The sequence below is a fragment of the Pipra filicauda genome, unplaced genomic scaffold (genome assembly GCF_003945595.2).
Source record: "Pipra filicauda isolate LSUMZ 115617 unplaced genomic scaffold, ASM394559v2 scaffold188_size1440453_pilon, whole genome shotgun sequence".
Taxonomy (NCBI): domain Eukaryota; kingdom Metazoa; phylum Chordata; class Aves; order Passeriformes; family Pipridae; genus Pipra; species Pipra filicauda.
Genome location: NW_024104296.1, coordinates 833696 through 849848, shown reverse-complemented (window position 1 = coordinate 849848; position 16153 = coordinate 833696). Strand labels below are relative to the sequence as shown.

The window sequence follows — 16153 nt, the reverse complement described above, 5'->3', positions numbered from 1 at the left end:
AGAAACACCTGCTTGGAGGAGGTGTTCTCTTGTGGGAAAATATAAATAAACACCTGAAATACTTGTGATCTGAGCAAACTGGTTGTGGTTTAATTTACAGAGAAACATAGAAGTGTTCTCACAAAGCTGCCAGGTGCTGTCCAAGTGCAGTGTATTTCCAGGTTTCCACAGCTCAGAGGCTCACTCACCTGAGAATGCAGAGCTGCACATGCTGGATCTTTGCCATGATAGGCAACTCATAAGGAAATAAACCATCCAGATAAATCTGGATTGTGCTTAATTATATTTTTATTTCTTTTCTGAATTTTTTTTTTTGTTTGCTAATAGGAAAAAGCTGTATCTCTTCAAGGAACACGTTCAGCACCTCATTAAATATTAAAAGAGGAACACTCAGAACAACTGATTTTTTTTTCCAATACCATTGCAAATCCATCGCTGTATTCAAAGAAAAAGAAGGAACGATTTTAAAGTGTATCTTTTAGTTTGTCTTTGCCACAAAAGAAAAAAAAAATTCTATTTGAGGTTTTCTGTCTGAATATAAATATTTCCCTGCACTACAGCTCCTCTTGGGGAATATTCCCCAGTGTAACATATCTCCCACAGAGATTGTGCTTCAGGTGATCTGTTCCATCTTGTTACGTCAATAAACGCTTACACCAGTGATCAGGACAGGGTATTGGCCGTGTCCTGTGAGAAACAGGACACATGAATGAATTCCACCAACTAAATAAACCACGCTTGCTTCAGTGTGCAAGTGTTTTGGTAGCAGCCCAGGTGCTGCGGATACCTCTCAGTACAGCCTGTTAGCGGCTAGATGGCACTATTGCCAGAGGGAAGGATCAGTCCCCACAGCAAATACCAAGTGAATTCGTTTTCTTAGCAAGAAACTTAACAGAAGGTAGCTGTCCGCTGCCCACTGTATTGAGTTACATTTCAAAGTTTTGGTTTTGCCATGTGTGCTGAGTAACTCAGTGATGTCTTCATCCAGCTTTTTCTTGTTTCTTCTACTGGCCCAGCATGTTTTTTCAGATCTCCCTCTGGCTGAATGCTACAGAGAATGGCAGGGTGATGGCAAAGTCACCTAAGGTTAAAGGAAGCACATGCATGAGAGACAAAGGTGCCTAGATGGCATTGCTGACTGTCCTGGTGTCACCCCAGCCAGCAGCCAAGCCCCTCACAGCTGCTCCCTCGCTCCCCCACCAGCGGGCTGGGGAGAGAATTGGAAGGGTAAAAGCCTGGGTTGAGATAAAGGCATTTTAATAGGGAAGGGAAAAGCCATGCACACAAGGAAAGCAAAACAAGGAATTAATTCACTGCTTCCCATGGGTGGGCAGGTGTTCAGCCATCTCTGGGAGAGCAGAGCTCCATCACGCCTAACAGTGACTTGGGATGACAAACACCATCACTCCAAACATCCCCAGCTTCCTCCATCTTCCTCCCACTGTATACACTGATCATGGTGCCATACGGTCTGGAATATCCCTTTGGTCAGTTGGAGACACTCTCCCAGCTGTTGGGAGACACTCTCCCAACCTCCCGTGCACCCCCAGTGCCCTCACCAGCACTGGCAGCAGGAAAAACAGCAAAGGCCTTGGATCTGTGCAAGCAACTGCTCAGCAATAACAAACACATCTCTGTACTATCACTCCTGTGTTCAGCACAGGTACAAAACACAGCCTCATAGTAGCCACTGGAAGAAAATTTACTCTTTCACAGCCACAACCAGCACAGTGATCTTCTCTTCCTTCCTTTATCCACTTGTGCTCCCTCATCTTCCTAATTTGCACTGCCAGAGTGTCTGTCACTGCTCTGGACTCTGTTCAGTCTGCATTGCTTTTTTCAGTGTGATTTTCCTTGTGCCCTTGCACCAATACCATAGATGTACCTGGTGCCAGTGGCATCTCTGGAAAAGTGGGTGTAAAAAGGGTAAAAGGTTGCCTGACAGTGGGGAGAGAGGGAGAAAAGTGAGATACAGCCCTGAAGGCACCAAGGTGGGAAAAGGAGGGGAGAAGTTACTCAAGGTGTCCAAGCAGAGATTTCCCTGCAGCCCCTGGAGAGCCCATGCTGGAGCAGGTCTATCCTGTAGGACTGAAGCCTCTGGAAAGACCCATGTTGGGGCAGTGCAACAGTGGAAGGAGGAAGAAGTGGTAGAGAGGAGTCCCTATGGACAGAAACCATCACCCACCATTCCCCATCCTCCTGCCCCGCTTGGGGAGGGAAGTAGAAGAGTCAGGAATGAAGGAGTGGACTTGGCCCTGGGAAGAAGTTTTGAGGGAGGTGAAGTGGAGGAAGTTTAAATGTTTGTTTTAATTCCTGACCTTCCAAATCCATTTTAAATAGTGATAAATTAAATTAATTTTCTCCAAGTCAAGTTTGCTTTGCCCATGATAACAATTGGTAAGTTATCTTTCTGTCCTTATTTCAGCTCACAAGCTTTTTCATCTGAATTTTCCCCCCCATCCTGCTCAGGAGGGAGAGAGCAGCTGGGTGAGCATCTGAGAGCCAACCAAGGTCAACACATTCCAAGAGAAGGACTAATCTTGTCCTGTTCAGCAAGTTGGGTTTTTTTGAGGCAGTCCATATTTCATTTAGTTATTCCCTGTAATAAATTGAAATTTTAAAAATCAATTATGCTTTTAAATCTTTATTCCAGGAACTTATATTACTGAACTCATCAATATTCAGGTGCTAAACCCAGGTGCTGGTGATGGTAGATGCCTCTGCATTCCTAATGGATATGCTGAGACTACATAAGGCAAACACTAATATGTTCAGTCCTTAAACTCTCCTGAAGTTGGCATTCTTAAATGAATTAATCCTAATGTCTCTTAATGCCTAAAAATGTAGGCTTGGGTACATCTTAGCTTCTTGTATTAATCTCTAAAAGTATATGTCAATCATAACTCAACTTGCCTAGTTTTTCTTCTTTCTTTTAACTATACAGCTCTGTTTTATTTAAAAAAAAAAAAACACCAAAAAAACCAAAAAAAAGAAAAGGTGGTAGGTAGGGCAAGCAGGGCAGATTGTTACTTCTGTTTCATAATGGACAACTGTTTCTTAGGGTATTCCCTAATTTCTCAGTTTTGTAAATTGTTGAGTCTTCCAGAATGTGAGGTTTTCCTTGACTTGGAAAGCCAGTAGGTCATGTTCGAATTCTTACTGATGTTTGAAAATACAGTAACTGTCTTACCAAAATAGTATCACAGAAATAGTAAGCAAACCCCCCCTAAACATGAAAAATCTTAGTTAATTTGCTACTCAGTATTTGACAACTGTGATTCATATGTGAAAGTTTGGTCTTGATGCTATGATTTCTTAATTTTCAAAATTCTTAAAGCTAGAGACATTTTTGAAGCAATTTTCTTTGTCACTTTGGCTCTTCCTGGTCATTTTTTTATAAATCACAATTTTCTCTTTCTACCTCAGTACGGTTGCAAAATATTTTCTTCTTTCCTTTAACTCCTTTGGCCTTCATTCTACTGTTTTGCTTCTTTAGTGTTTTTCCCCTAGTGAAATTATAAAACGTGGTATCCTTCAGGCCTTCTTGGAGCATAATCACTTAGAACTTCTTAATGTCCTGTGTAATTGCTGAGCGGCAAAAGCCAAAGTGAAATGAAATGCATCTGTGTGTTCACAGAAATGCTTTTCCAAGTAGCCTTCCAGCCGAATGATGGACTCCATTTATGCACTGTACAGAATATTTATGTACTGCTCACATTGGGCAAAACTGTTTGAGCTTCTGCTTGGGTTTGTTCTGGCCCAGTCCTGCCAACACTCTCCCGAAGGAGACGCGCTTTGTTTGTGTGTTTGAACAGCTGAGCCGAGGAGAGGGGATGCTGAGTAATCCTCCTTCCCACAGCGTTTGAGGCACCACCACCATGGCAGTGGATGTGTAGACAGGATGGTGTCTTAGGTCTAATGGCACATCCCAGTAAACTCCCTGAGAAAAACCCACGGCCGCATTCCTGCACTTAGAGAATATGCTGTATTCCTAATGCTACTTTGGGAAAACCTTATGCAAAGGCATAACACTCCTACATTTTTGTGTTTATCTGAGGACAATTGTGCCTTAGAAATGGTCTGTTGGAAACCTCTGACCTGAATTCTAATCTGATTTAAACTCATTTAAATTCAGAATAACTCTGGGCTAACTGCAGTGTAAGTGTAGTACCAGTCCATGGGATAGCAACGGGTGGTTCACAGAAATATGAACAGCAGCTGGCTTTGTGTCCTTAGTTAATTTGATTATATAGTTTTAGGTTAACTTAAACAAAGTAGTGACCTTATTATTATTTTAAGAAACCTATTTTGAGAGGAGGGAGTCATATTTCTTATATAAATCCATCTTCAAATATCTTCTTTAGATGTACATGTGGCTGGAGATGGAGTTGAGTTTGTGTGGGGAGAGTAAGAGTGTACTAGATTTCACTGATCACAGTTGCTTTAGATTATGCAATGAAGAGGGAGATGCTGTTTATCCATAAGGAAAACAAGGTTGGCAGCAGAGTTTCTCTTTCCTATAGAACAGGTACCAGGAGATGGATTGGGGTGACTTGCAGGAAATACGTGAATTACATTGGGCTAGTGTGACCATTAGACAAAAAAATTACTTCAGTGGTAATCAGCATTCTTGTCTTGATTTCTGTCTCAAGCACTATTCTTCTGTAATTTTACAAGAAGTAATTAAAAAAAAAAGGTTGAATTTTGTTTTGCTTAAATGTAAATTAAGGTGAGTCACAGGGCTTTCTCCCAGTATGAAATTTAGTAAGACCTGGAAAGTTTTTTTCAAAACATAGTTACATAGGATATTTTCTGATTTTTGCAGACGTTTTGTACATCTCATTTACTCTCTTACCCTCTTTTCTCTCCAATTAAACTCTATCTTAAAATATCGGTGTTCCAAATCACATAATCTTCTTCAAAATCACAGCAGGGAATTTGAGAACGTGTTCCAACAACAAGTCTTACTAATTCTAGTATTTCCTCTCATACAGTTCTGTCATGCCTGTTGTTTTCTCTGTGTGTTTTGTCTACAGGATGAAAAGGAGAAGCTGACGTGCAGTGACCGTATGCCTGGATACGCAGCCAACTTCGGATTGATTTTATTTATGGTAACAAAACCTGCATTTCTTCACATTTATTAGGTGTGAGAGACATTGTGATGAGCATCTTGAGTGGGAACCCTGAACTCGTGTTCTCAAATACGCTAAAAATCTGAAGCTAGGGTTATAACCTCCAGTTTGTGAGAAATACTAGGAGGGTTTAGAGAGCTCAGGACCCACCTCCAGCTTTATTCCCTTTCTCCAAAGGCTGCTTATGGAAGGGCTGTTGGCTGGATGACTTGCTGCAATGGCAGCAGCTCATTATTAGGTTTTGCCTCTCCCATGGAGTTTCTGCTCCATCCTCTGTTATCCACCGTGCATTTGGTTGTGAGCACAGTATTATGTGTCTCGGTCACAGTGACATTCAGAAGCATTGAGCCTTCTGAACAGGTGACATAAGGGTGAAATAAAGCAGTTGCTGAGGAGTATTTGTCCAAGGCACATTCAGGGATGGACTGCACTGTAGTTGAGGAAGATCATGGTACACAATCCTCACTTGAGAACAAGAATGAGGTGTGCAGGTCAGCCAATTCTGAAGTGTGGACACCACTGTCCTCACGAAATTTTCAGCAACGCATAAACACATCATCAAGCTGCTGAACAATAGGAAAGAGTGGCTAACAAACCTTAAATTACATTGTAGAGGATCCCATTATCCCTCTGGTTAGTGTAATTGCTGACTGAAGGCTTGTTTTCACATCTACGGCCAGTATAAAATGGCCATGAAGTAGGCCTGTTTACACCATCGGAGCATCTAACATGGAAAATTCTCTTTGGGCCTAAATTATTTTAAAATACCTAAGTGTATTTCTAATTTACTCAGACTTGCATGTATTGCAACAGATGTCCTCTGAAAATTTTTTTTTTTTTTTTTTTTTTGCTGACAAGCAAAAACATTTTGTGCTCAGACGGAAGACGACTTAATGTCTACACGTTCATAAATACATACACATATATTTATAAAGATGTATGAATTGTATATTAAGCACATTTTCTGTACGTATTAGGTGTGTCCTTCATATATATATGTATGTATTTGCAATACCTTGAGTTAGTTTACCATCCTGAGGCAATACCAACCATTTGCTTTTTAGACAGAACCTCTAACTGGCACCAGTCATGACTTCACTTAAAGCAGAGTATACTAAGCATGACTAAGCATATAGCCCTGATTTAGCTTTTACAAGTCATTCTTTTGCAGACAAGGTGCTTACATGTGCTCTTGACTTTAACCACATGTTTAAATCTGCCCTAAACATGAGCTTAAAGTGCTTTCCTGAGTCATAGCCTATGTATTACATTCCCTGCTCACTGTAACTTCTTAGAGAGATTTATGAAGGGTTTATAACCTACAGTTTGTGAGATGTAAAATTCAGAGCTCCAATTCTTCAACTTCTGTTAGAGACTAATGGAACTAGGCTGACTTTCACCATTTGGTGAAATGGGTACAATGGTTTTTTTTTAGAATATTTTGAACATTATTTATATGTAGGACAACTTGCAAACCTTGGATGGAATTCAAGTCAGCTCTTGATGAGGGAGAGCTGGCTCTGCTTTCCTATGTGGACATTACAATCTCCTCTTTATTGTATGTGATGTTTCCTTTTTTGTCTGCTAGATTAGTTAAACAGGAATTGGAAACATAAAGTTTGTTGTTGGTCTGTGCAATGGAATTGTACTGGGGAAACTTAATTGGTCTGGTCTACCTCCGTTATTCTCACAAATTTTTTTAGCTGTAAGCACTAAACATGTAATAGGTAATGAAATCTTGAATTTACATGTGTTTGCATTTCTACAGTACACAGACAGAGAAGACTCAGATGCACACACACACAGACAGACAGACATTGCAATTTCTAGTGCTGCAGAAGTGATTGTTGAATTTTTAATACCCCCTGTTTCAGGCCCAAAGGGTCTGGTGTCCCAAATCCATAGGCTTTGTCCATGAAGATGTCTACATTACTATAGAAAGATGCTGTTGTGTTCTGTCCCCCACCTTTACATCCCATACTTTCCCTGATGACTCTTGAAGCTGCAAATGGTATTCTAATTGTAAAATCTTTCCTCTTTTTTTTTCTCTTTATTTCTGTACTTCTTTTGTGTCCTTCACTTTTGTAAATCCTCCTTCAAGAACTCTGTTCTTCTTTTTTTTTTTATTCCTTTTTGTTAAATCTGCAGGTTGAAAAAAACCTTTGTGTTTGTTTCTCTTGCCCAATCGGTCATATTTTACACCACCAAATAATTCCAAGGATTATTTTACACATTTATGAATGCTTTAAAGTCTGGTCACAGTTCTTTTGTTGTACACAAAGCCTCACTGGACTGCAGAGGGGGCCACAGATCCAGCCTTGATTTAAGCAATGTCTTTTGCAGGGATTTTAGGACAGAAGCTCACAAGTCTTATTTTTGCCTTGTAAGATCAGTGGTAGCAGGAGATCTGAGCTCAGCTGGGCATCTACAAGTTTCACTTGGGTGTGATTAGTGATAACGTATGTCACACTTAATAAACTCCATATTTAGAAGGTGAATTTTGTGGCAAAGATTTCTGAGTGTGTGATGAAAATGTTGGTAGCTGCTGGAAGGGAGAAGGATGGTGCAGGGCAGTGCCCTCTCTGGAGCCTTTCTTTGTGTGCAGCACGTTTGGCTCAGTCAGAGGAAGGAAGAAAACCAATTTGTGTCGTGGCACAAGAGCTCAGCCTGTTCTGCCTTTTGGACCCTTTTGCCTCTTCTTACTCACATGGTGTAATACTTGACTCTAGAATAGCTCTACTGGGGAGCCAAAGAACTATTTGGACATTAAATTTGTTATCCTACTTGGATGAAGGTAGCAGTGTAGCCCACGGGGTTTTATAGCTTCCTTCTCAGATCTAGTTTGCTTTCCTGTTTGTCTTCATTCATACCAGGCTCAGTAGGTGACCTTTCCTGCAGCCAATTTTCACATCTGTTTCTAAGCAGTTCAGTCCTTGACGGACTAGTTTAGACATTCAGGGAAGAAAGTGTTGGCCACAGCTGGGGGGGGAGAACTGGCCAGATGAAACGTTGGCAATGACAACAAAACACAAAGCGGGCACTTGAACAAAAGGTGACTACCTGACCTGGAATTTGGGCAAAAGAGGTATTTTCAGGAATGAGAGAAAAGCTATGAGGTACAGGAACCATTCTTTCCCTCTCAGTGACTGTCTGGGGAATGAGAACTGTGCTCTCACTCACCGTGCAGTCCTATAAGCCCTCCTCAATTTTCTCTTGTTGCTGGATGCACAGACAATGAAGACTCCTAAAGGAGTGTTTTTCCATCTGTATCTAAGCAGATGTTTAAAAACATCTAGGCAACTGACAGTTTCTGAAGCTCTGGTGCTTTTGCAAAGCAAATATTTTTGTTCTTTAAGCAAATAAAACATATTTTTTTGGTAACTTTGTATACCTTGCAATTGCACTGCATGAATGGAGGAGGCCAAAATAGTGCATTGCTCTGATAGTATCTCACTCTCCAGTAACCTTCCTCATTGCTATGGATCCCTTCCATCCTCTGGCAAGGTTTAAGAGTTTGCTCGTTCATCTTCCATGATCTGAAGTTCCCTCTTTCTCTGTTCAGCGATGACTGTCCTTGACTCTCCTTCCTCTACTGTTGAGATATTCCTAAGTGGAAACCTGTGATGGAGAAAGGTATCTGTGGAGGCCCAGAGAGCTCATCATCTCCAGAATGATGCATTCAAGTTTACTTTGCTGGTTTCCCTTGTCCACCACCACAGTAAAAACTTTCAAGGAAATCCACAGGGAAAAGAAACAGTGTTAGGAAGGTGATTAAGAGGAAAGAATCTGTGACTCCAACTGAGAACAAGAAAGGATCTCAGGATAACTGTAGAGGTGGAAGTGAATTAGATTAATTCCAGATAGGGCTGGTTTTTTCCTCTTTACTGGGGGTTTTACTCTCTACTGTAGAGATTGCAATGAACAAGTAAGAAAAAAGTTATGGTCTTTGTGTTCCTGCACCACTTCTGTCATAGCAAGAGCTGAGAAGGTAGTTCAGCATGAATCAGATTTCTTTCTGCATGGTTGGTAGGTAAGTCAAAAGAAAAAAGAGAAAAATAGATACAAAAATTATAAATATTCTCTCAACACAATTAAAACTACAAAACAAAAGGAAAGAATATTTTATGCCATTGGAAAAGTTTTCAGTTAAATTTGTTTAGGCTCAGATTTTTTTATTTAGACCATTATTTGAACGAAAAATATTAGCATGAAGCAAAAACTCATCATTCACCCACATTTCATTTAAAATTATTGAAACAGGTCTTTAAAAAGTAAAAATTAGATACTTTACAAGATCTAATATTTCATTACTATTTTCTGACAAAACTTATTTGTGAATTTCATCTGATATCTCCAGGAGTTTCTCCAAATCATTATCTTTTTGTATGTTTACTAGTTCTCCATTAAGGCAAAATGTGCCTTGTTTTCACCTTCAACCTTTAATAATGTTCTGAATCTCATTCTGGTTCTTTTGCAATAGTTCCTTTTCATGCAACAACCTTCCTCTGCATACAGGAATTCAATAAACTACTGCTGGATCATTAAAATGAGCTGTTAAATTTCCTTAAACCCATGTTGTGAATCTGGGCCCCTAGGCCAAGTGAAATAATTACAATAGTCTAATCTTTCACATTTAGGTAGTCTCTTTCATCTGAGGATCTCAAGATGTTTTACCTAAAATAATGAATGTACACTGGAATTCTTGCCAAAGGCAAAAATGAAAGAGAAAAATGCATCTTCTCCCCCTTTTTCTGCTATGAGTATGAAAATTTGCTATTTTTTATTGCTATTTTATTGATTTTTTTTTTCACTGTCCAGTGTTTTAGACTTTTTTTTTTTTTTAAACCAGAATACCATAGGCCTGTGAAATTCAAATTCTTCTTGTGGGAACTTGACCTTAAGTAGCAGGACTGACTTTCCTCGTCTCATGGGTCAAGGCCAACCCATGAGGGATGCCAAGGATACCAACTGATTTCTGGGACACAAATGTAAAGTGAAGCCCTAGTAACCCTTCTTAGGTTAGTCTTAAAACAACAACAACAGGGGAAATTATTTTTTTATTAGTTTGTAAGTTGCCACTTCCACTGTGCAGAGGTGGGGCGGTTTCAGCCAGGAAAGCCCATTTACCTACATACACGTGAAGGCCCTTCAGTCCAAGGCATCTGAATCTGCTGCCAGAGAAAAAGACCTTGCTCAGTAGCTGCATCTGAACCCAAACAACCCGAGTTTCACCACATGAATGATGTGTGTAACTTTAGTCAGAATGGATATGGCAACTTCAGGAGTAGAATCAGTGTCACAGAATCATGGAAAGGCTTGGGTTGGAAGGGACCTTAAAGATTATCTACTTCAAATCCCCCTGCTGTGGGCAGGGATGCCATTCATACAATTATGTTGCTCAGAGCCCCATCCAACCTGGCCTGGAACACTTCCAGGGATGGGGCAGCCACAGCTTCTCTGGGCAACCTGTGCCAGGGCCTCACCACCCTCACAGGGAAGAATTTTTCAATAACATCTAACCTAAATATCTCCTTTTTTTTTTTTTTTTAGAACCATCCCCCCTTGTCCTATCACTACCTGCCCATGTAAAAAGTCACTCTCCCTCTTTTTTAGAAACCCCCTTGCCCTTTAGGTACTGAAAGGTGCTATAAGGTCCCTCTGGAGCCTTCTCTTCTTCAGGCTGAATAACCCCAACTCTCTCAGCCTGTCCTCAGAGGAGAGGTGCTCCAGCCCTCTGATCGTTCTGTGACACTTGAATTGTTGTGCCAGCTTGGAGTTCTGCACCCATTTTCTTATTTGTGTCCCTGTCTGTGAGTTTTGAATTCTCACATTTTCATTTGATTATCCTCATATTATCGTGTTGCTCTGAGAAATAACTCATACCAGTTCATGGAACTAACCCAACATCTCAGCTTCTGTTTAAATGCCAGTAGCAAACTTGGACTAACCCATGTGTGCCTTTCTTTGCAGATTATGCTGACGTTTTCAGCAGTTTTTGGTGTCATTGTGTACCGAATTACCACTGCAGCAGCTCTGTCATTCAGCACAAATGAGACAACCAGGTCAAATGTTCGAGTGACTGTGACTGCCACTGCTGTCATCATTAACCTCGTGGTGATACTTATCCTTGATGAAATTTATGGAGCTGTTGCCAAATGGCTGACAGAAATTGGTAAAACTATCTCACCACATTCCTCTCTAGTACATTACAAGTATTGACATGAGGGGATGCAAGGAGGCTCTAGTGGGAATATTTCCTCCTGGAGAGCGCCAGAGAAAATATTCAAGCCTGTGTAGGGTGAGGTGCTCAGGAGGTGTTCAGAGGGTCAAAGCTGCAGCATGGAACCTGTCCCTGGCAGGGATAATGAGCTTGGCCATAATGCCACGTTAATGGAGCAGGGCTGTTTCCAGGGTGTCAGCTGGTATTTATGCACTGGCTCTGTGCCAAGGTCCACTTATCTAGACCTCCTTGAGCATTTTTGCCCTGGTGTGTGTTTTGAATATACCTCTTTAGGGCTGGGAGCTGGGTTTACTGACAGTGATTAGGTTGTTTCAAAGGTTTTGATGACTCTGGCAAACGCTTACCATGGTATTATTAACCATTTCTTTACCACTCAAATTCTTTTTTTTTTTTTTTTGGTTTTAGAGGCATGTCTGGGCTGGACTTTCTATAATGATACCTATTTCAGTTAGAGGTTGGCAACATATTTAAGTCCTTTAAAGGCAAGTCATTCATTGGACTAGTACAGAGATTTAGGCTAGAGTATTGTTTTGTTATATACACTAGGCCAAAGATGTTTACTAGAAGGGGTTTAGACTGGAGTTTTGTTTTGTTGTGTAAATTAGACCAAAGGTGTTTACTGATAGGGGCTTAACATGCAGTTCTTATAGCTACTATTATAGATATTATTTCCCACATGTTCACATGTCACCTCTAATTCTAGATGCTTCAAAGTCTAGGAACATGAAGTTATTTATTCCAAGCAACCTCAAATGCCTTTAACTATAGCAAGTGCTCTACCTGTTAGTTTTGGGCATCTAAACTTAGACACCTAAATTAGAAACTTTATGACAATTGGTGCCTGATTACATCACTGCAAATTGCAGGTTCCCTCCCTGCAAAACCTGCAGTGATGTGAAGCTGGCTGGAACCAGCAGACTCCAGATTAAAACCCTGAAGAACTCTTAAGACTTCTGTTTCTTGTTCTCACTTTCTCTGGATGCTTTTAAAGTCACAAATGAATAAAATCTCTTTTAGTCCTGTTTTTTGAAAAACAGGATAGTTTTGTAGTTGAGATAATCTTGAATCTTTGAAATGTGGTCCTGTGGTTTTACCAGTAAGGACAGCCTATTAGTTTAGATTAAATTCATAAAGTATTTGAAAGAGACGAAGAGAAAGCGATTAATTTTCACAAAATGCCACTGTACATGGTTAACTTTATTTAGGCAACATTCCTAATCATCAATCAGATGTTTTGTTTAAGAACAAAACAGTCAGAATAATCTCTAGTGCTACAAATTACAAGAGTTAGAGAGTTCATTTAGGCAGCTTTCACCAGTGCTAGACTCAGATGCCAAATGCAATCAAAATGTTTTAAAAAAATTACTATTCATGCATGCTGATAAATGCTCCTTAACTTTTGAACTTTCATTTTGCTGAGCAGAGCAAAACATACTCCATTCTCTTTTCACACTGCAGTTAATTGACAAGCTGAGGAACACACTTGTTGGGCTGGAGGAATAGCTCTTGACAGCATAGGTTGCTATTGCAACCCCAAGTACCCTTGAATCTTTTTCAACTGAAAAGTTACATCTGTGAGCACAAGAATTGTACCCCTGACAGCAATTGCATTCATCATAGGGTCAAAGTCATGGATCTGCCTCAATACCTGCTCAGTCAGTGCTTGGGGTGGGGGGGAGAGTAGTAGTTTTGTTGTGATCAATACAGAGAGCTCGCACAGGACGGACTAGGACTCCTCTTGTAGTCCCAGCCCTGGTGCTCCCTTATCACAGATCAGACCAGCCAAAGGGCAGATTGTATCCTGGCATTCCCAGGTTGAACAGATCATCTTCAGTAATCAGGTGGTGCCAGATTACACTTACAGCTCATGTGCTCTACTTGTAACTTAGAACCATAGAATGGTTTGGGTTGGAAGGGACCTTAAAGATCATCCCGTTCCAACCCCCTGCCATGGGCAGGGACACCTGCCACTATCCCAGATTTCTCAGAGCCCCGTCCAACCTGGCCTTGGACAACCTCTCTGGGCAACCCGTGCCAGGGCCTCATCACCCTCACAGGGAAGAATTCACTGAGGCCAAGGAAGAACCAGTCAAACAGGGATAAAAACCCAAACTACTTGTGTTTCTGTCTTACAAAAGCAGAAGCTCCTTCAGTGAGCTCAGACTCATTCCACAGTTATCTCAGCTCATTCTCCCCCTGGAAGGTTTCAGCTGCCCAATTTGGGTGTAACATGCACAGCCCACCATAATTCATCTTTTTGGGAGGTGGGGGGAGAAGGTTTTCTCTGTTCCTAAAACACCTCTTCTGGCTGAATGCATTTCTTGTGCAGCAGACTCGACTGGCTAGAGGACAAATTCTACACATGCCTCTACGGCTATGGTATAGCATGTCTGAGTGTGGGGAGGGAGAGAAGTGTTGAGTGAGCCTCTGGGACCATATAAGGTGTGCAAATGTTCATCCAGAGGCTGAGCTCATCCTTGGGGGGGTTCTCTGTGAGGCAAAGATTGGGATTTTTCTCCCTCAAATTAAGAACGCACCGCTGTTACTTGATATTCCTGCTGCCCTGAGCTGTTCTCCTCCGGATCTATTCAGCATGTGGGATCACCTACAAAATGTCCAAATCCCTTGAAGGTTTAATTAAGCTTTTCTATACATATAGGTGAACAAAGCCTTAGGGCTCATCAGATTGTGCACTGATTTTTAATGAAAATATAGTTGAAAGTATCACAAATAAAGCCTGGCAGTGGAGACTCATTAAGCTGGCAATTCCTTTAGTGCTCAAAAAAGCCTTCATGCTTCTTTTTTTAAGAAAAAAAAAACAAAAACAAAAAACAAAGCAAACAAAACAACCAAACTGTGCCCAAAACAAAACTCTGCAAGTACAGCAGTATTCTCAATGAAATCCTTAAAGCCAGAGCTCTGCATCTCCTTATTATTCCCCACTTCTGTTGTGCCACAGAAACTCAGCCAAGAATAATAAAGTTAATTATAAAGTTATCTGCTCTCACATTAGTTACAGCCCAGGATGAGTGTGGAAATACAACAGTTTAATCCCTATAGAATATTTAAAAGGGAATTCTACCGTCCATTTGAAAAATCTATGTCTTATATGTTCTGCTGCTAAAAAATTTCCATGGAATTTGGAAGTAAATCTGGGAACATAGTAATGAGTACGGGAAATGTTTAAGCCACATTTTTACAAGTTATCTAAAGAAATCTAGAATGTGCCTTTATTTTGCATGGCAATTAATAATTCAGTTAATACCTGATTCAAAAAGGAGCTTAGTTTTGTGTTTAGCATTAAGCACACTAACAATCTCATTACAGAAAAGAAGGCTTGTGTACACAAAGCTAAGGAGGCTTTTAAGGTGTTTTTTCTGGTTGAAAGTCTTGGTACTTTGCTTTCATCATTCATGAATTGAGAATATTAATTTTTTTTTATTTCAGTTGTGTAACTGATATACTTGTGTATGTTAATATCCATAGTCTTACATGCATCAAAGTAATTGATACTAATTTTACTTTGTGCAATTGAATATCAAGATCCAATTTTTTTCCCTCTCAAACTCCAGATAACTAGGAGGAGAACCATGTAAATATATATTTTCTATCTATTTTTATTGATATATACATTATGATAAGAAATATATGTATTTAATCCTTATATTTGTATTAAAATGTATGTATTTAATAAGAGATGCCAGAGCAAATGACAGAGGAGATCTGTGCTAAAATTTCATATGACCTGAAGCAGGGAAAGCTCATGGGATCTGCCCAGGTCTCTCAGTAAGAGAATGAAAAAGGCTGGAAAAGTGAGGTATGGTCAGGTCCAGGGCAGATTTCAGAATCTGTTGGGGTTTTTGCCACCAGGGTATTGGATAGACGACCAAGATTAACTTGGGATGAGCTGTCAGAGGCCTGTCAGAAAAACAAGTTCATTATGTTGTCATTATTAATGTTTCTATCAAAAAGCCTCCAATTCCCATCTGGAAATTTGAGAAGACCCTGGAAATCAGACCTAGTGTGCTTTGGTACAAATTAAAAGTACAAAATCAAAATCAGTATGATCTCAAAGTTTGCAGGTTGTTTTATGGGTTTTTGAGTGTATTTGAGGATTCAGGGATTTCTACACATTTACTAATTCAATTTTCTTGATTTATTGGTTTTTTTTCCCCCCAGAAATACCAAAAACAGAGAAATCCTTTGAGGAGAGACTGATTTTGAAGGCATTTCTACTGAAGTTTGTGAATTCTTATGCACCAATTTTTTATGTTGCCTTTTTTAAAGGAAGGTAGGATAAAGATCCTTTACATATAGGTATATATGTGTATATGTATTCCTATATATGTCCATATTAGTTGGATCTGTGTTTAAAAATGGCCACTAAGGGCTACCTAATTATGGCCTGGGACTGAACAGCTTCACCAATTCTGCAAAAAATATCATAAACAGGGTTGTTTAAGGCTGTCCTTTGACTGGCAGGGCATGATGTTGAGTACTGGCCTGAGCCTTGTTCTGAACTGCGACCAGTTCTTTTTAAAATAAGAGTAATCCCAAAAAGGGTGTTGCTTTTAAAAGTGAAAGGTAGTGCTTACAGGCCTTCACTTTCCACATTTTAGCAAATTTTCCTTGAGACATCATCCAGCAAAGAGAGGTTTTCCTGTTTCGTTTAAAATTACGAAACTATCTTTTTTCTATTCCTTTCTCATCATTTTGCATTTTTATCCTATATCAAGTTAAATTAAGGAATGGTTATGGTCAACTGGAAGCTGAGGTTTGG

The 16153-nt window shown here is 40.1% G+C and overlaps 1 protein-coding gene across 1 annotated transcript in view; it reads left to right on the top strand.

The window, feature by feature from the left end:
- Positions 1-16153, top strand: part of ANO2 (anoctamin 2) — a 154483-nt gene that overhangs the window by 106928 nt on the left and 31402 nt on the right. Inside the window, exons 14-16 of the mRNA XM_039380172.1 lie at positions 5049-5111; positions 11103-11304; positions 15553-15664. Of these exons, the coding sequence (XP_039236106.1) occupies positions 5049-5111; positions 11103-11304; positions 15553-15664 (377 nt within the window). The remainder of the gene's footprint in view (positions 1-5048; positions 5112-11102; positions 11305-15552; positions 15665-16153) is intronic.